Source organism: Chenopodium album, chromosome 19 (genome assembly GCF_948465745.1).
Source record: "Chenopodium album chromosome 19, dcCheAlbu1.1, whole genome shotgun sequence".
NCBI lineage: Eukaryota > Viridiplantae > Streptophyta > Magnoliopsida > Caryophyllales > Amaranthaceae > Chenopodium > Chenopodium album.
This window is the reverse complement of record NC_137852.1, coordinates 43,558,380-43,579,508: the sequence shown is the minus strand read 5'-3', so window position 1 is coordinate 43,579,508 and position 21,129 is coordinate 43,558,380. Positions and strand designations below refer to the sequence as shown.

General features: G+C 34.6%; 1 protein-coding gene and 1 pseudogene across 2 annotated transcripts; both read right to left on the bottom strand.

Moving 5' to 3' along the window:
• Window positions 1–3,470: 3,470 nt before the first annotated feature.
• LOC145595802 (pentatricopeptide repeat-containing protein At5g08305 pseudogene) lies at window positions 3,471–5,533 on the bottom strand (annotated as a pseudogene).
• Window positions 5,534–6,181: 648 nt separating this feature from the next.
• LOC145595801 (ubiquitin carboxyl-terminal hydrolase 18-like) lies at window positions 6,182–19,990 on the bottom strand. Of its 2 annotated transcripts, XM_081652227.1 has the most exons (12): window positions 19,921–19,990; window positions 17,518–17,561; window positions 15,692–15,839; window positions 15,491–15,579; window positions 15,069–15,154; window positions 14,830–14,992; window positions 14,354–14,477; window positions 13,779–13,936; window positions 10,902–10,986; window positions 10,580–10,792; window positions 10,139–10,200; window positions 6,182–7,766 (listed from the first exon to the last, which is right to left on the bottom strand). In XM_081652227.1, exons 3-12 carry the CDS (start codon window positions 15,830–15,832, stop codon window positions 6,893–6,895), a joined length of 1,995 nt encoding a protein of 664 aa, XP_081508353.1. In that variant the 5' UTR covers window positions 15,833–15,839; window positions 17,518–17,561; window positions 19,921–19,990; the 3' UTR covers window positions 6,182–6,892. The 2 variants fall into 2 exon arrangements, with proteins under 2 accessions (XP_081508353.1, XP_081508352.1); XM_081652226.1 differs by lacking the exon at window positions 19,921–19,990 and having other exon boundaries at window positions 17,518–18,037.
• Between the last annotated feature and the right edge of the window lie 1,139 nt (window positions 19,991–21,129).

Sequence of the window (21,129 nt, the reverse complement as noted above, 5' to 3'; positions counted from 1 at the left end):
TGTTGTCATAAATGTCCGTTGTTGGGTTGAGTTAATGATATTGGTGCAAGTTGTAAACTAATAAGTTGACTGTTTTAAAACATATTAGATGGTGTTACCCACCCAAATAGACTCCCTATGTATATTTGGGTCTATGGTAAGCGCCTTGGCAATTTTTATTTCGGAGCCAAAAAAGTCAAAATCTCTCAAAATTGAAGGCTATTATCCACACTTTTTGAGCAATTTTGGAGATTTCGAGACCCATTGTCAAAAAGTCTCGAGATAATAGGGGATAGATCCCGAGGTCATATAATGTCATTTGGAACCATAAATGATCATTCTATGTTGTCATAAATGTCCGTAGTTGGGTTGAGTTAATGAATTCGGTGCAAGTTAAGTTGTAAACTGATAAATAGAGTTTTTTAAGACATATTGGATGGTGTTATCCACCCAAATAGACTCCCAGAGTATATTAGGGTCCTTGGTAAGCGTCTCGGCAATTTCTATTTCCGAGCCTAAAAAAAGTCAAAAAAATTCTCAAAATTGAAGGCTTATTATCCACACTTTTTGAGCAATTTTGAAATTTTCGGGACCTGGTGTCGAAAAGTCTCGAGATAATAAGAGCTACATCCCGAGGTCATATAAAGTTATTTGGAACCATATATGATCATTAAATGTTGTCATAAATGCCCGTGGTTGGGTTGAGTTAATGAAATCGGTGCAAGTTGTAAACTAATAAATTGACTGTTTTAAGACATATTGGATGATGTTACCCACCCAAATAGACTCCTAGAGTAGATTGAGGACCATGGTAAGCGTCTCGGGAATTTCTATTTCCATGCCAAAAAAAGTCAAAAATTCTCAAAATTGAAGGCTATTATCCACACATTTTGAGCAATTTTGGAGGTTTCAGGACTAGGTGTCGAAAAGTCTTGAGATAATAGGGGCTACATCCCGTGGTCATATAAAGTTATTTAGAACCATATATGATCATTATATGTTGTCATAAATGTCCGTGGTTGGGTTGAGTTAATGTAATCAGTGCAAGTTGTAAACCGGTAAATTGAATGTATTAAACTTATTGGATGGTGTTACCCACCCAAATAGACTCCCAGGGTATATTAGGGTCCATGGTAAGCGTCTGGCAATTTCTATTTCCGTGCCAAAAAAAGTCATAAATTCTCAAAATTGAAGGCTATTATCCACACTTTTTGAGCAATTTTGGAGGCTTTGGGTCTTGGTGTCGAAAAGTCTCGAGATAATAGGGGCTACATCCCGTTGTCATATAATGTCCATTGGAACCATAAATGGTCATTATATTTTGTCATAAATGTCCGTGGTTGGGTTGAGTAAATGTAATCAGTGCAAGATGTAAACCGTTAAATTGACTGTTTTAAGACTTATTGGATGGTGTTACCCACCCAAATAGACTCCCAGGGTATGTTAGGGTCCATGGTAAGCGTCTCGGCAATTTTAATTTTCGAGCAAAAAAAAGTCATAAATTCTCAAAATTGAAGGCTATTATCCACACTTTTTGAGCAATTTTGGAGGTTTCGGGTCTTGGTGTCGAAAAGTCTCGAGATAATAGGGCTACATCCTGTGGTCATATAATGTCCTTTGGAACCATAAATGGTCATTATATGTTGTCATAAATGTCCGTGGTTGGGTTGAATTAATGTAATCAGTGCAAGTTGTATACTGTTAAATTGACTGTTTTAAGACTTATTGGATGGTGTTATCCACCCAAATAGACTCCCAGGGTCAATTAGGGTCCATGGAAAGCGTCTCGGGAATTTTCATTTCCGAGCCAAAAAAAGTCAAAAATTCTCAAAATTGAAGGCTTTTATCCACACTTTTTGAGCAATTTCGAGGTTTCGGGTCTTGGTGTCGAAAAGTCTCGAGATAATAGGGGGTACATCCCGTGGTCATATAATGTCTTTTGGAATCATAAATGGTCAATATATGTTGTCATAAATGTCCGTGGTTGGGTTGAGTTAATGTAATCAGTGCAAATTGTAAACTAGTAAATTGACTGTTTTAAGACTTAGTGGATGGTGTTACCCACCCAAATAGACTCCCAGGGTATTTTAGGGTCCATGGTAAGTGTCTTGGCAATTTTCATTTCCGAGCCAAAAAAAGTCAAAAATTCTCAAAATTGAAAGCTATTATCCACACTTTTTGAGCAATTTTGGAGGTTTCGGAACTCGATGCCGAAAAGTCTCGAGATAATAGGGGATACATCCCGTGGTCATATAATGTCATTTGGAACCATATATGATCATTATATGTTATCATAAATGTCCTTGGTTTGGTTGATTTAATGAAATCGGAACAAGTTATAAACTGATAAATTGACTGTTGTAAAACATATTGGATGGTGTTTCCCACCCAAATAGACTCCCAGGGTATAATAGGGTACATGATAAGCGTCTCGGCAATTTCTATTTTCGAGCCAAAAAAGGTCAAAAATTTTTAAAATTGAAGGTTATTATCCACAGTTTTTGAGCAATTTTGGAGGTTTTGGGACCCGGTATTAAAAAGTCTCGAGATACTAGGGGATACATCCCTGATTAGCATGAAAGAACTAAGATTAAGCATAAGGTAAATATTTTAATGGTATAAAATCGTAGGATGATCAGCTTAAGTTTGAATGCATCATCTTATTTAATCCCGAAAACCACCATCAGAATTTGACAATTAAGCTAGTTGGCATCCAAAGTAACTCAATATTATGGCTCAAAACACAAGGATATTTATTCCTTTTATTTACCACCTAAACGATTGAGAACTAGTGCTTGATTATAAAGGGTGACAAATGCAGAAATTCAATTAATGATTTTTGAGCAGGAATTCAGAAGCAGAATAATAGCATAATTTATGAAGAATAATGTTTTGGTCCAAATTGCTGGCTCCTGCCTCCGATTCAACATTGATGCACATTAAGTCTCAGGGAATCACTGGTCTAGAAGATCAAAGAACTGCTATATTAGGAAGGTGAAATGAATAAGGTAAGGGCGTTAGTATCTACAGATCTATAATGCTTTTAGGAGACTACAGGTTCTCTAAACTGAAGTATGTAAGCTTGACTAGATAGGTCTTTGCAAACGTGTACACTCCTACTCTGTACTAGAGATTGCATTCAAATTTGAAACCTTGAACACAAGGATTGGTATTCATGCATTGGTTTCGCCACTGTTATGAAAAAACAAACAGAATGACATATTGATTTTAAGACTATTAACAAGAAAAGCGCAAGTTTGACCACTTTACCAAATAAAGATTATGTACGATAGAAAGACAAGCAGATTATCTAGCAACAATAACAGTTATCTGGTGTGAAATAGAGAAGTCACCTCATTCATGTTTTTGCTGCTAGGACCAATGGAAATCAAAGTTCTTACCAGTATGATAAAAATTGGAAATGCAGCTTCTATATTCAGCACTCATGAGAAAAGCATCCACTTAGTTACTGACAGTTGATTGTACTAGAAAACTGCAAGCTTTTTTTTTTTTTTTTTCTTAATCCTCAATCGACATCCATATTGTCTGTTCAAAGAATACAAGTCGATATCTAAAGCTTTTACCAAACCAAGGTGGCGGAGAAGATACAGAAACATGTCCTGCTCAGCATCCTAAGGCTACACTCAACTGTGACCCTCAAATTCTTTCCCCATGTGAAGTATATTTATGCAGCTCCTCCTGAATGGCTGGATGAAGTAAATATGAAGCTCAAAAGGAGTTTATAGCTTAATCCGTTGGAAACCATCTAAACACCATACTGCCTTCATTCTTTTGTCCCATGCATAATAATTAATAATCGCTTGAAGACTGTAAAACCCAGGTCTCCAACTAGTATAACATGTTCCCTTCATCACAATCTGAAACCTTCTTCATTTGCCTAAAAATAAAATTTACCATCATAACAATGTCTGCCGACTTTGGATGCCATCTATCGTGTGCTTTAAACATCTCAAGGGCCCCTGAAATTTCCACATAACTGAAGCCAGGAAACTTCTTCACCCCTGTGATGTCCATAGTTTGCCTCATCATCTTTGACTCATCCCAACGTTTTATCGCAGCATACACATTAGACAAGCCCACATATCTGCCATCATGGCGAGGGTCAACCTCAACAAGTTTCTTCCCTAGTTGTTCTGCAAGATCTAACCTTCCGTGGCTCATACAACCACTAAGGAGCGCACCCAATGTGGCAGGGGTTGGCTCCAAAGGCATTTTGTTCATAAATTCATAAGCCTCTACCACCTGACCTGCCCTTGCCAAAACATCTATCATACAAGCATAATGCTCGGACTTGGGTTTCATGCCACTTCTCTCGAGAGAATCAAGAAACTCCCAAGCTTCCTTCACCAATCCTCTATGAGCACAAGCAGATAAGAGACACAAGTAAGTTATTTCATTAGGCACAACTTGTACCATTAACATTTCTGCAAATAAATCTAACGACTCCTGCACATAGCCATGGCTTGCAAGCCCTCCAATTATAGCATTCCATAGCAAAACATCAGTCTTATACTTTGGTATCCCTCTAAACAAAACCAAGGCCTCCTCTATTGCTCCACATTTGGCATACATATCCACAAGAGAAGTTAACAACACAAGATTTAAAGGCAATTCATTCTCGATTATGTAACGATGCATCGATCTACCCTGCTCGAGGGCACCTAAATGAGAGCATGCACCCAAAACACTCACCATAGTCACCTCATTAGCCTTAATATCCCCCTCTACTTTCATCCTCTCAAAGACCTTCATAGCTTCTCCATACTCGCCCCCTTTAACATACCCATCAATAAGAGAACTCCACGACACAATATCCTTAACAGGAGCAAACTCAAACACTTCTTGCGCCCTCTCCAAATCCCCACACTTAGCATACCCATCCAACATTGAATTCCATGTCACATTCGTCCTTTGAGGCATTTCATCAAACACCTTACGTGCATACAAAATCTCCCCACATGAGGCATACATATGAATAAGAGAATTCTGAATAAAAACATCCAATTCATACCCACTCTTCAACACAACACAATGCAAAGATACCCCATGTTCAATCGAACCGAGGCGTGCCGAGGCCTTAGCTAAAGAAGGGAAAGTAAAGTAATCAGGAACAACCCCAAATCGCTGCATTTCAACAAAAACATTGATGGAATTAAAGGGAGTCGGGGTGTTAGAGAAAAGCCTGATAACTCTGTTCCAATGCACAACAGAGTTGCTGGGGTTGTGCAGCAGCAATCGGTGAGTGTAATCAGCATTGCCTGAATCTGCAACGAAAGAGAAGAGTTTGGAGGCAAAAGGATGGCGCTTTGAAAGTCCAGAAGAAATCAACAAAGCATGGATTTGGCTTAGTAATGGAAATGAAATGGTGGGGTGATCTAGTAAAGTGATCAAAGTTTGATGTAATCTGCCATTGTTAATGCACTTCGCTAACATCTAAGGATACAATACCAGACTAAAGTGAGTGAGGGTAGACTCGTATAGGTCAGTCAGATCTCCAAAGAGTGACACATTCATGAATCCTTCTCGGATGTAGAACCTTTAAACTAGTTTTTGGCTCGAGTGATATATGAATAATACTCCGAATTATGTATGTGTGTTTGTTGTTTAAGCATAAATAGATATAAATCTTGTGTAATTACTTGATATGAATCATATGATGTCTAAATTTAAGCAAAAAATGAACAAATTTTATGCAACTACAACCTCCACAGTTAGATAAATTTGTTTAATCCTATGTAGAATACGTGGAAATTTTAGCTGCCTTCAGAGTGTAGCCATTGGATGACCAACTCACTGGGCATTAAGAGGGAGGGAAGAGTTTTTATATTAAAAAAAATAGAACAAAGAAAAAAAAGGATGAAAGAAATTAATGACTTGGTCTTGAAGATGACCAAGCTTAAAATTTGGTCATAAAGATATTGGAAGAAGTGGACTTGTATTATTGAAAAAAGAAAATGACAACCATTGGAAGTATGGTAAAAAAGTAGGAGAGAGAAAATCATGACCAAAGTAATTTTGATCAACCATTTGAAGTCTTTGGTCATGCTTGATCGTGTGACTTGGTCATGGATGAGTGGAAAGAGAAACAAATTATATAATAATCCATGACCAAATATTTTGGGTCATCCATTGGATAATCCATGAGAGTTGTTACTCGTATTATAAACTTATAGCATGCATGGAAGAAATTATTACTACAATTAAAATACAAAATTTGTTACTCATTATAAACTTATAGAATCACCCCATGTTCCTATAAGAAAAAAAAATACAATTGCAAAACCAATTATTAAATTTAGATCCAAAAGTTTTGGCCAAAACAAATTTAATATCAATCAACATATTTAGAAGCCTGTGGTTGCCTAATCAAAAAGATATTCATAGCATATTCAAGTGCTCAATGTACTTGTCCAAATGCCAAGTAACCAACACATTCAAGAATAAGGAAGGTTAGCATCCAAGATTCCTTCTAATACTGAAATCCAGGACTTTGCCCTAAATCAGTTCCTAAACGAGGATTATCTGCTAAATAATGATTCCTAACACTCTGGGGGAAACCAATGGGGGAAAAAAAAAAAGTTCAACCTGAACTATTTCTTGCTTCAACTCTTATACTAAATCTAATTTCATGATGATCTTAGTAATCGAACAATTTGTTAATTAATCACGCAATGTAGGTTCCTCCGCTGTTGCTGCTCAGATTTGCCCTCTGCAGCAGGAAAAAATAGATAATTACAGGCCTAACTTGCTCCAAGTAAAACTTTCCAAACTGCCTTCCTGCAACAGTCATACATCCTATAACAGAGGTATGCAGAAGTTCCAATCTACTGATAGGCTTCTGAATGACTTAGCCATGCACGCAAAAAGGCTTTTCTTTATCTAGCAGCAGGACCTAACAAGAATTAACAGGACTTTCATCAATTGTAATGTCGTGGATGTCACCATTAGAACGGATATCAGGCTCATTAAGCTCCACACTGTCCAATCCCATGTCATCTGGAGATACCTCACTTTCTTCCTTGTCAAGAAGGCCAACATAGCCCATCTCACTATCCTTCCTCTCGTCAACTCTCTGGTGAGGATATCCTGCAACAGATCCATTACTGAAGCAATTCATCTCACAAGGGACAGTTGGGTCAGAAGTGACTGGAACAAAACTTTCAGAAATGCCAGCTACATGGGAATTGTTTTCATCCTCAAACCTACGCTCTTCGGGTTTTCCAGTGGAACCCGAGAAATCAGCTGGAAAACAAACAGCTTCTACATCAGACACTGAGGTAGCAGCTACAGCTAAAGCTGCTAAGCCCTCATGTGAGGCATCACTCAATACATTCCCACCCATAGCAGATGATCCAGGGATATCTGAAACTTCACCAGGTAATTCTCCACTTGAACACGATGGAGAGCTGGAAACCGTTCGGGGAGAAACAGCTATGAGTGTATTCAAAGAAGAATTTCCATTCTCCGACACTTCAACTGAAACTGGTAGATCTGACACAGAATTGACAGTCTGAAAGTCCTCCAAGTCGCTGTCAATCGGTTTCAATTGTTCTGATGGAGTATGAGTGTGGTCCAACTGCCTGTCCACATCAGAATCTAGATGATTGGCCGAACTGCAATTGGAGTTGGACGCTTCCAAAGAATTTAAAGAGTCAGCCTGTCGGGTTGAGCTACTATGCTCTGCCTCAGTGGACAACTTCCTCCCATCCTGCTGCTGATTTATTGCAGGTTCAGATGTCTTAAGACATTTTGGTCGAGCAGAAATCCTGTCCCACGAGGAGCAATTTCAGAAATACAGTTTCCATGCACTAAGCTGATAATAAACAGAAAACTATGCAAGCCAATTCCAGAAGCACACAGGTACAAGATACTCGGAAGTCTTTAACAAATGAATTAATCAGAGATAGATTAAGCAGACGACAGGCAGCACAAAACAAGCCATTACAACCCAGTACCAACTTTCAAATTAAATGCCAAACATAATTCACATGGTATTATAAGATAGGACAGCTCAAGCAATATGTGCTCATCTGATTACTGGTAAGATAGTAAGTTTACAATGTATCAATTTTTCAATAACTATGAAAGAAAATAATAAGATAGAACATACTTCGCATCACATCAACAAGTGAGCACTTCAAAGATGTCATGTTTTCATTAGCCCAATAAGTGACCATAAGCTACAAAGGGGATGAATTTAGGTGTCGAAGAATGCCTGACAACTTAAGGCTTCACTTAATAGTTAATACAATTACTTCTCAACAACACCACCACCAACTCGCCATGAACAAAGTGTTCTACTTTGCCAAATAACATCAGTATTAGTAGCTACACTGACGCTCCATCAGCAATACAGAGTTTGGTTATATTTGCGCATTTGGGTTCAGCCAAGGGCCTTCTAGCACAATTACCACTATATTTAATGGGTACCTAACTTCCTTCACAAGCATTTGTGTCTACATATCTCTCTAAATACGCAAGTACAGCATATTGACAGCCAATTTTTAACAAAGACCAGGCTCCACACTTGTGTAGTCTACATTAGAAAAATTAAAATAAAAGTAAACACGTATACCATTACATAAAAAATGGACATATGACAATCAAACAAATCATTTTTCATATCATTCCATAACCTGAACATTATACCGTGCAAGGATGGCAATATGACATGGGAATAATCTAGATTCTAGAATACGTTGAAATGAAATACAATAACAATTATGTTTATTAGTCGCCACACAAACATGTCTGTGTAGAAATAACTATAAGTGAGGAAACAGATAAAACAAATATTGACTATTTCTAGATCAAAATTACAAGAATTCTTTTCACATTTGGAAAAATTTCCAAGCCTCGGTGGGACAGGAGTTAAATCTTGTTCTCTTCAATTTATTTCATTAAATTGTTACATTCTCATCAGAATCAAATCAGACCAACTATATTCGAATCAAATCGAACAAAGACTTTAAACATGCATTTACTTATTAGTTATTACTAAATATCTTTAATTATAAACTAAAAAAAAAATTATAGAAATTACATATTTGGAATGTACACATTGAGATGAATCCACCAATTTACCACTACAATATTTTTCTTATATATTCGTGCAAAAATACAGTCGAAGCTGAGTTAGACCAGTACATTGGACCTAAACAATTGAGGAATTCAGACCAAATACACCAGGCCTTAATAGATCGCACCTAAACCCTTATTTTAGGTGAAGAGAACAAGTTCTTACTTTTTCATCGCATAAAGTCAATTACGTGTCATTTCCAGAAATCTTTGCATACCCTCAAGGGTGAATCTTATAATTAAAAGCAAGACTAAAATAGAAACATAGTGCAAGAGATGGAGGGGCATTGGCAGTAGAGTCAGTGCCTGAAAAAATAAGGTGTACATTGGCCAATTTTGGCCCCTATACAACCACAAGCATATGGTTCACTGATTTTAGTTTTAAACGCAGGGTGGTTGACAAGCTGGATTACATCATGTCAGCCATCAGTGCAAGCTAGGTCAGCTAGGTAGAAGCAAATCGAATAGGGATGACAGATGATATGTAAGGATGGAATAGGTCAACATCTTATACTTTCCCCTTTCTAGCCAATCGTATTTTTATTTAGTAGCTTAGATTCATTTGCTCAAATACAATTTCAGGCCAAGAGTTTAGTAGCTTAGATTCATATGGTTCACTGATTTTAGTTTTAAACGCAGGGTGGTTGACAAGTTGGATTACATCATGTCAGCCATCAGTGCAAGCTAGGTCAGCTAGGTAGAAGCAAATCGAATAGGGATGACAGATGATATGTAAGGATGGAATTAGTCAACCTATTATACTTTCCCCTTTCTAGCCAATCGTATTTTTATTTAGTAGCTTAGATTCATTTGCTCAAATACAATTTCAGGCCAAGAGTAAAGGCCCAAGCAGCCTTAAATTATATCAAGCAGCACTGATACGCTACTGAAATTGTTATGCTGGACTGAACGGTACTAATTTCGTACTGTTGAATTCTGGAGATCAAAGAATTCTAGCATATTAAAATCCAGTGACATCAACCTTCCTCCCCATTTGTATACTTGAGAGAAATAGTATAATTGACATCCTCAAACAAAAGCATGAAGGAGAGATGTATACCTTCTGTATAAAAGCATATAAGCTCCCTGTGAAAGAACTTCATCTAATTCAACCTTCGCCACCTGGAAAATAAGGATCATTAAGTGTTTTTTTAAAGAGAAATCAGACAAAAGAACAATCTATACATAGACACATCACGGATGCATTTGGGCACACAAAATGCACAAACATCACAAGGTAAAGTCAAAACATAGAAACACAAATGAGCAAACATAAAGAAAGAGAAAAGAAGCTCAATCTTGCAAAACTGAGTAGATATGTTCCAAAAAAAAAACATGGTTATCCTTCTCAAAAACAAAGATTAAAAAAATCATCTGAAAACATCATTATTTGTTACTGATTGGGACTCAACAGGGGCAAAATGGTTCAGGAAAAAGCTTCATATATTACACAAGGCTAATCAATACGAAGTAATAAATATAGTTGGATGTGCAGTGTTACCTTGCAGTCATCAATTCTGTACCAGTCTCCCTGGAAACCTTTTGTGTAACAGATATAATGGCCAAAAAAAGATGCATTTAACATGTCCACGTGCACCACAACTGCATACAGCTTGTATTTATCCGTGCCATCTCTCCCCTCACTCATATATGGGCTAAGATCTAGACTTTCAGGAAAAATAATTTTCTTATTAATTTTACCAAATCTCCCACTCTGCAACAGAAACAATAAGCTATATGATCCAACATTTGAAGATAGCCAGGATAACAGTAAGGAAGATAACAGATATACAAGTCTACCAGAAATAAGAATAAAATTTTACCTGGAATCTCTTTAAAGCAATTGTAAGTACGTTTGGAGCTTGGTGGATAGTTAAACACTTCCATGCCCTGACATAATCATTACATCTGCAAACAGAACAAACAAATAATTTTTAACAGATGTCAATAAGGATCCCATGGTCTATTTCTAAAGGAGGCCAAGATATTCACAATCGTAGCCAATTTAAACTTCAAAATAAGCAATTTCACAAATTAATGAGGTACCACTTATTTAGCTACAGAAGTGGTAAATCAGCTATTCAAAAAACATGCATCCAAGTAAAGCAACTCAGTGTTCCACATCTCTAACAAGCCATCAAGATATAAAAAGGGATACTTCTGTCAACAAAATAAAGTTCAATTTGACCAGCTGTAAAAAGGCAAATCTCCAACCACTCACATTAATACCTATCATTAGAAAGTATAGATTACTTCTATAATGGTACTTTTTAAGATAAACCGACAATAGTAAATCACCCTACACATTACAATAATAAATTTAACAAATTGATTTAAGGCCATGTTCACTTCACCTTATTCAATAATATTTACTTAAAATAATTACAGTTCATAAAAATAAGTTAGGTTCAGTCAAAACAAGCAAAGTTGAGAAAAATAATTAACTTCAAAGAACAAATACAAAAGAGAAGTAGTAAGTATAACAAGTTTAATAAAAATAATTTAAGTTAAGCATAATTTAATTTCAATTTAGATAATTTCAGGTTCAGCTAATATAAATTCAGTTAAGCAAAATAAGGTGAAGAGACAAGGCCTAAGAATTCATAAAATTAAATCTTTAATCAAAATAAGAGTATAGTTTGTAACTTGTCAAGTTGTCATACATTTTCTTATGATGGAGACACATGATTGAACATCATAAAGGACTTTCTTGTAGGCATTTCAAAGACTCAAGGGACAAGGGTTCCACCAATCTAAACATCAAATGCTATAGGTTGACCAAACTTGAGGCAAGGTGTAAACTAGGTCATTTGCCAACACTAAAAATTTCCATAATCTATAATCATGTGTGCATATCGAAGGACAAGTTGGAATCGCAATTGAATTCTTAGAATCACACTAAGATTAATCTATGACCATACACTTCAATTTACGCATCTATTCGATTTAGATATTTTTCTTAACTAGTGATAACCTTACAAATTTAAAGCATACCTACAATTTTACTAGTAAACATATATCGTCACTAATAGGCTGCTTAGTGGGCACAACTATTTTCTATCAAATTATGTTTATACCTTATAATATAAACACATTCAATAAAATTTCAGTATGGCGTCTTGAACATCCATGTTCGTAGAATCTTACAACAATTCTAAAAGCCCCTTTCAATTCAAAGTAGAATCTCGATTTTAATAACTTTGGGACCAAGTTAAATCATGATTTGCAGTTGCAATCATGATAATGGTCATGCATTATAACACCATACTACATTGCACTAATCATAGTGATGCATCAAGGATCACAGTTGACATGGCATACTTTTCCATCAGCTTGTATTAACATTAGTAAAGCCTCCTATTGGTTTATACCCGCTAATGTGATACAGTCCTTCACAATCCAGTAAATTTTGGTTGCGAAGCTTAAAAACTAAAGGTACTTCAAGTTATTGTGTATCTGCCGATATTCAAAGACGTGGTTAAAAAGATGATAGAATCAGATCAAGATCATCCTGGCCCAATCAAAACACTACCCCAGTTTAACATGTCTTTCTTCATGGTCCATTCCAATTTTTTAAATAGGCACGAAGCCTTAAATGACTAAATCTAACTAACTTCATCTAATGACTCTAACTAGGTCCATCTAACAAATCTAACTAGCTTCTGATTCATTAGAATAAGGTTGACAATCTGCTAAAATAATGTTAAGTGCCAACATGGCCAAACAAGACAACAAACAGACAAATGTCAACATTCTAAAGTGCAAGGGTAGTGGTTCCAACAACATATGCTGAAGGTCTGAAGTATGCCAATTTTAAATTAGATTTTTTCTCAAAAATATTTCATACTGGCAGTTGGATGGGCCATCTGTCCAAATTTGTTAATTCTCAGAGACTTAAGCCTTGGAATGCAGATCAGAAAGCAAAATATATCCCACAAAAGTGATTGCACAGGACTACAGGAGAAGCCAATCTGATCATCAGACCATAACTGTGGAACATATATTCAAGTATATTCAGAAAAAGGAAACCAGAAAATAACACGCTATCAAAATAATTCTATTCAAAAAACCAAATCGACATCTGATCTATGTATGAACTAAAAATATTCATCACAATCATTAAAAAATTAGACTATGTGACCAATGAAACCAAAGTAAAACCCAATCTAATGGGTTTTATCATATTGGTTACTACATAGAACAGTTAGATATAGTCAGCTTATCAAATTAAATCAAGATTATTCCAGAGGATAGGAACATCTATGAGAGATCAAGGTAATTTTTTAAATAAATTCGAAAATAAATAAGACTTCAAAGACAGTACATTTGAGAAGCAGTGTCACATAAACATAGGAGAAATCACATACTAAACTATGCAATACATCTCAAATATAGAAATAGAAAAGAAAAATAAAATTTTCAAGGCTCTTCACTTTAATTATTACTTTAATAAGGGAAAAAAAAAATCAAGGCCTTTAGTAGTTACGTGATGGAGATACACCACCTACAAATAAGTGTTTTTTAAAAAAAAATTAAAATAAAAAAGAATGTGATCCTGATGCAAAAATCAGTTATGGATGGCTAAATTTCAAAAATAATTTTACAATCGGTTGTGATACATAAAGCATCTAAATGTTACGAAATTCTATCTGACAAAGTGACAAATGCAAAGAAACCATAGACAAGAAGAAAACTCATACCCATCACATTTATACAAGTTCTCTCCATGAAGCCACTCTTTTGCAGTAAATTGATCAAGACACTCCTGCAAAGATGTAGCATCTCCTTGAATTTCAACCGTCAGATCCATCATATTCTCATACTGATTAGATACTTGATTGCACGTGGTACATATAACCTGTAAAATAAGATAGACATGTTGAAAAAAGAAAGATATACAGCAGTAAGTCATATACCTCACATGAATGTACACACCACAAGGATTTTAGTATAAAGTATTTATTGAAAAGATGTCATAAAGTTCAGTGAAATGAGATCCCTCAAGTCTGATTCACACTGCCAGTTAGAAAATGGACATATCACAATCAAACCAACATATCATTAAAAAATACTCGTAATATGCTAGTGCAGAGACAAGTGGAGAGGCGGGAAGAAGCAGATCTTGCTCAAGCAAACACTGATCATCTAGGTCCATAAAAGTGACAAAGTCTATAACACAAAATTAGGAAAAAGACATCTAGTTTGATTCTATATAAAGTAACTAATCTGGCATATAATCAGTAGACAAAAGATAGAAATTGCAAGTGCCACTAACCTGGGATCGAAGCTGACCACCGAATATATGTTGTATAAGGGTAGTCTCTTGGGATTTGGGATCAATGACTTTCTCTCCACCATATTCATCAAGGCAGACAGATTGCATTGTATCAATGGCAAACCTACCAATCCACATAAAAATCATCAATTACCTACTGGCAATATGTATGTGCCACAGAATACATGCACATGATGTCAATACAAATAGATATAGGTCAAGGTTCATACAATCTCAGGGCCAAACTGCACTAGGATTCCACTCAACAGCAGATCACTAACCATTAGAAAAAGATACGGCAGAATGCACTAAGAGACTCCAAAATTGAAGCAAGAGCAAACACAAAGAGATTCTAGACCAACCAAATCTGACCCCTTAAATACTCAGTTAAAATATCTGACAAAACATATTTAGCTTTGTCCAGGAAACAAATAAGGTTTGGAAGCACCACATATAGTCATAATTAACAAGTTTACCTCATGAATTCATGAGCGTCCTCTTGTTTTCCATGACCAAGATTACCACCAATGCTAGGTAATCGTGATAGGATATTAATTGGTGAAAAAGGTTGCTGACTCCTACTGGCTTTTGTCATGTGCATTTCAAGTTCACACAGGAAGCACCACTCATTCCTCCTACCTATAGAAACAAGTATATAAGGATCACTACATCATACATAACAGACACAAAATCAGTTCAAGAGATCATCACTTACAATTTCTCCGATGGCCTTTTTCAAGCAGATATGCTACAAGTGGTCGGGTGTGTGCAAGGCATTGTAGAACCACATTTGCAAAACAACTGCAAAAACAGACAAAAAATAATTATCAACAAAAAAAAATCAGTGTAAAAGGCAGGGAATTTTATGGATAGAAATGCTGTAAAATTATTCAGGAAAAAGTGTTATAAGATTATTGACCTTTAATTAGATAGATACACTTAATTTCTTTTAACTCAAGCATTGTTAGACTCTAGCAGATTTTGTGTTAGCAAATTGATAGGTAATGAATAATGTAATTACCACCTAAACATTTGGTCTTAGGGACAGATGGAAGTGAATTGGAGCAATGATTAGTTCAGGAAAAGGGTGTGGGGGTAGGGATAAGCCATACTAAAATAACTACACAGATAACAAACCTGTTTCCACAGTTCAAAAGCCCACAAGGTGGAAAGATTGACTTGTCCCAGTCGTAAAGTTTGACAAATTCATCATATGGAAAGAGAACCTGGAAAAATAGAATTCAAGAAATTGGAATCTAGAAACTGGAGCAACAGATGTAGAGATCACTGAAAAGTCGCAACAAAAAAACAACAGTGTAAGAAATATCGCCAACTGACCTTGTCCACAACCTTCTGTGTCTTGACAGATCCACTTGAAGGGACCAAAGCAATAGACATATTGCGCTTTCCACCTACTTGCTGTGGCGACTTCGAACATTTTTTCTTGTGCTCTGATTGCCAGTGTTGCTTTTGGCACATCGCGGAGCTTGAAAGGAACAAAAGACAAAAACAAACTCAATTCAAGAAAATAAATCTCCAAAATTCCAAGGGGCAAGGAACTCCAACACAGTCAAATATTGAGATACAAATTCTAAAATAGAAGTAGACGAGGAATTATAAACTGCGATGACATTGGTTTTCCACCAAAAAGAGAGAGTGGGTCATGGAAAGGTGCAATAATTGACAGCAAGATATTAACAACAGATATCAGTGACAACAAAAGAATTTTGTTAAACAAGAGTCAACAATAAAGTGAAAATTCAAAAAGAAAAAAAATTTCTCCTAAACAATCAAAATTCAAACATCCACAACTACAATATACAATGATTAGTTTCAGCAGTATCTATCCACAATAATATCCTTGTGAGGAACAACCATTCACAATTCCCCAATCCTCATAATGTTTTCTCATTGTATGCTCTCTTGCTTGACTAAACTAAGTAGGCATCCACCACAAACATTTATCAAGTTTCTTATATAGTGTGTACTAAATATAGAAAGGAAAAAGGTCACTTCCTATGAATTAAACAGCAAGCAGGCCAAGCACCAACTCCACTACCTCTTCATCTATGAACTCATTTCAACACTCACTCACTTAGTCATTTCATGAAACCACTTAGTAAAAAGTCCAAAGTTGCTGCATCACAAATCGTTCACATTCACTCCCTGTTAGCAGAAGAATATTCTATTACACAGCAAGTTTCTTGACACTTCCCTCAAATTTCTCCACAGCCAAACCAGTCAAATTTCTTCCAAGTAGATATCATCATATCAATGCTTTTATGCAGAATTCCTGACCTAGGTCACACCTGATCAGCTTTTTGACATAATGGAAGGTAAGAAGTATCAACTGAACGAAGAAAACATCCCTTAGCTCGGAAAACAAAGAAAACCTAGTAATGTTTCCACGTTCTTGCACTTGTTTAAATTATCCCACTTCATCCTAAATAAAGAACCCTTCCAATTGTTATTCTCACAGCTTATAGTACCTCAATCAATAGAAATGTTTCGCGTTCTTGCACTTGTTTAAATTATCCCACTTCATCCTGAATAAAGAACCCTTCCCATTGTTATTCTCACTGCTTATAGTACCTCAATTGATATAACAGTACCAATTCAATAACCTCGCATTCATTCTATTCCAAGTCATGAAAAGGCACATACTCAATTGAATAACTAACAGAATTCTCATCATAATCATATCAAATTGCTCAACGCTTCCCCAAAAATCCTCCACCACAATTCTTGTTGCTTCTCAAGATATTACTGAATAACTAATCTTTAGATATACTACTCACATCACAATTAAATAATTCCTAGCCCAAATAAGGAATTCAATTACTTTAACCATCTTTACTAAAACCATGTAAAATAAATAATTAATACTTTAACATGTAAATTTACTCATCATAATGTCTCCACTATTAAAAAATTATAAAAATTACAGCTCAATTATCAAAATACCAAACAAAACCCAATAATGATCATTACAACCAAACTCAGAATTCCCCAACCTCCCCAATAATTCAATTATCCAAAAATTTAATAACAAAAATTATAATCACATTTATTATATTTCAACGAACAATGCAACAACATTAAAATGAATTTAAGAATAATCAAATAAAACATAATGTATTCCAAGAAATTAATGAAAAACATACCAATATCTAACAAGCTTACAACCGGTGCAAACCTTGGAAGCAGGCTTGCCACAAGAAGCACAAGAATTGACGACGGAAGCAGCCATATCAGGAAACGACGTCGTTGAAGAATTAGAATTAGAATTAAAATTAGAATCGACAACAAAATACTTAGATGCTGTAGAACGAAGCAAGCAGAGAAACCCTAATGCAAGAAAGAAGACAGTGATGAAAAACTGGAGCAGCCAATTCCAATTCCAAAATGGGTTCGGGTTCGGATTCGGGTTCGGATCCAAAGACAGTGTCTGGGTGAAAGAGGAGACATGCATCTATTTTTATACCCTTCTTCCTTCTACAAATTCATCGAACTTTCCTTTTTTAATTTTGATTTTTTCACAAATTTCGGGAAATTAGGGTTTCTAAATTGGGGTAATTTAGCTCAAGCTTTTTTTTGGTTCTAGTGGATTCTCTTTGTTTTAATTTCTCTCTCTTCTTCTCTGCTGTTTGTTGATGGGATGAATTTTATTTTATTTTTTAAAAAAAAGGAAAATGATGAGACTCTGTTCAAAAAAGAAAAAAAAAAAATGGTGGGAGTGATAAGAGCCGTCCGATTAGAGTGTTAATGATGTGGGGAAGATGTTTAAAGGCGGTGTGATTAGATACATTATTAGGAAAGGGAAAAGGGATAAAGGGGTAAGTTAGGTTATGGTTATGGTTATGGTTATGGTTAATTGGTTATGATTAATGAATGGACTTGTTTGTACTTGAAGAATGAGTGACCATTTGTGGGGGTTGAGGAATATTCTTTCCTATCATTCTTTTTCATTTTTAGCCTCCCTTAATTTTTGAATTACTATATGGGGAAGGTAGATTTTGGCCGGTTTAATCTCCCTTAATTTTTACTCTATGGTCTATTGATAGATAAGAGCAACTCTATTGATTGTACTTATGGACTTCTTGCAATTTCTATAATTCTCTAACTATTAGCTTGACTATTGGAGATAAAAAAAAAAAAAAAAGTTAATTAGCTTAGCAAAACAAATTAAACTTGCCAAAATAAAATTAAATGATAGTTGCACCAATAATTATCTATCCAGCAACTACTACTAAGCTAATAAGCTAGCCAAAATCTAGGGGGAAAAAAGTGAAAGGGGGGATGAGAATCGAGTTAGGATTGAGAAATGTGAGGGAAATAGGGAGGAAAGAAAAAGAATGAGCCCAAAATAACGTCATGTGGTAGTTAGGAGGCAAGAAGGTGGTAACTTTTGATGTTTTTGAAAATAGAAGGTGGTAATTTTCAAAAAAAAAAAAAAAAAAAAAAAAAAAAAAAAAAAATAGAAGGTGGTTTTTGCTATAATGGACATAACAGAAGGTGATAATTGTCAAAATTTCCTCTTTAGGATTTTTTTCATTTTTTAAAAAAAATGAGATTAGTTAAAAAAAAAAAAAAAAAAAAAAAAAAAAAAAAGAAAAAAAACAGTACATTAAGAGTCAAACAAATATATTTTCAACTTATAATCATATCATCACTTCACTAATAAAAAAAGTCGATTCATGTAGTCAAACCACAAATAACGTATATCATATTATAAGATAGATAAAAAAAATTAATTAAGAATTTTTTGGATAGAGTTTTATTATCAATATGCTTATAATATAACGTGTTATGTATATAAAATTAACTTTAGATAAATATTCTATAACTTAAATTTTAATCTTTTAAAGTAAAAAAAAAAAAAAAAAAATACATCTAGATAAAATATTGACATTTACATGGAATATCCAATTAACAATAAAATTTTACTCATGTCAACACGACAACACCCACATAGTTGAATTCTTGAAACTCTTGAATTCAATTAATCATTAACTTATTTTTGAAAGCGATTAGTCGTTAACTTCATGGTCATGTATTTTCCTCTTTTATATCAGTCTAGTTCAGTTCCATTTATTTATTTTAAAAAGAGCAGACACATAAACTCCCTAAGCTAAGCTAACTAGATAAGTAGTTAAGTAAATAAAATTCCTATGGTTAGTTATTTTCTAAACGAGTGGATTAGGGGTTAGTGGGACAATGCAGTTGTGTACTTGCATTGTGTTCCCATTTAAAACTATAATACGATCAAGTACTCCTCAAAAGGAGACACAAGTGCGTCAAAATCTCAAACACTTTCCTCAAAGCATGGTTGAAGTATCTCTCTCTCCTTTATTTATGTCTTGAGTCTTGACTCTTCCGTCTTCATTTCTTTGTTATAAATAGATAAATTCGATGTACATCATGAGATAAATTGATAGTGAATTATAAATTTAACCAATCCGATTCAATATGTTTTGAAAAATCTGATTCAGATTTTGACTTTTATGGACATACAGGATAATAATTTAGCCTGACTCGACTTTAAATTATACCTGACTGAATCTCACCCAAGTCCCCGATCGACATCTCTTTGTGTAATGGGTAAATTAATGCAATAATGCATGTCTTGGCGTCTTGCTTGCCACTTTTAACGCATCATCATCCCTTCATTATTGCTAATGCTCGCTCTGATCTCTATCTTAGAAATTTACAGCTGCAGAGTACATATGGTTAATATTCTTAATAACCTCATATTATCATAATGTTTGTGGAAATTTGTCATGCCACATCTTAAATCAGAAATTGAATACTGTACATGTCAAATTTACTTGATACTAGGATAGGTCCCGTGGCATGCACGGTATATCTTAATTTCCATCATTAAATAACATTATTTTTAATTAAAAAATTTCTAAAACTATTGTGGGCAAATTTTTACCAAAAAATAGTTATTTTCTTCTTATTTCATGTCTTTACAAAAATATTTAAATACTTATATTAATATTTTTTTTTTGGAAGGAATACTTGTATTAATATCACGTGAAAGAGTTGTTTAGTACTTTAGTCGAATGAGTATATTAAAATATGTCGATTGACTGATTTTAAAAATGGTCGGTAATTAGCGACCGTTTTTATAATCATTCGCTAACATTCATTTTATCGACTAATTTGATGCCCGTCATCTTAATTTTTCAAAGACAAAATTGATGTATCCTTTTTTATTTTTTACAATCAATCAAAGAATTGAAGTTTGTATAAATTATATATGTTTTTTTTTCAACCTAATTTAGTAATTATTCTTGTATTCTTGTCCAGTATATTCTTAAGATTGTATGTTCTTAAAAAAAATTCACAAAGATTGCATTTTTTAAAAATAATTATATGGTAATGTTGCCAAAACTCATACCTATAATAGTTGTGAACCTATCAATAAAATGTAAAAGATCTTTAATTATTTTATATGGTTAATTATGACAATTATTATTGTATATTATAATTTCCTTAAATATAAAAGTTTTATAAAAGGATTGTTTTTTTTTTAAAAAAAAAACAAAAATATTAAGGATACACCAGAAATTGACACGTGTCATTGCTGGTGTGTCTTTTAGTATATAGTTATTGATACTGGCTACAAATGTTAGATTGTAGATGGTATAATACGAATGTTAGATTATGAGGTGTTGTACAATGGTGAACTGCATTTGATAATTGAAAATCAAGCGTGTCTGTTATCCAAATTAAGTTAAGGAAATTGGTATAAAAAATTAGACACTCTT

Excerpts from the sequence above, each read along its gene's own strand:
- LOC145595801 (XM_081652226.1), bottom strand. The coding sequence starts at position 17,825 with ATGCATGTCTCCTCTTTCACCCAGACACTGTCTTTGGATCCGAACCCG. Across the intron at positions 15,840-17,517 it reads TGTAAGCTTGTTAGATATTG|CTCCGCGATGTGCCAAAAGC; the intron begins GTATGTTTTTCA and ends GTTCCTTTCAAG. Across the intron at positions 7,767-10,138 it reads TATATGCTTTTATACAGAAG|GATTTCTGCTCGACCAAAAT; the intron begins GTATACATCTCT and ends CTCGTGGGACAG.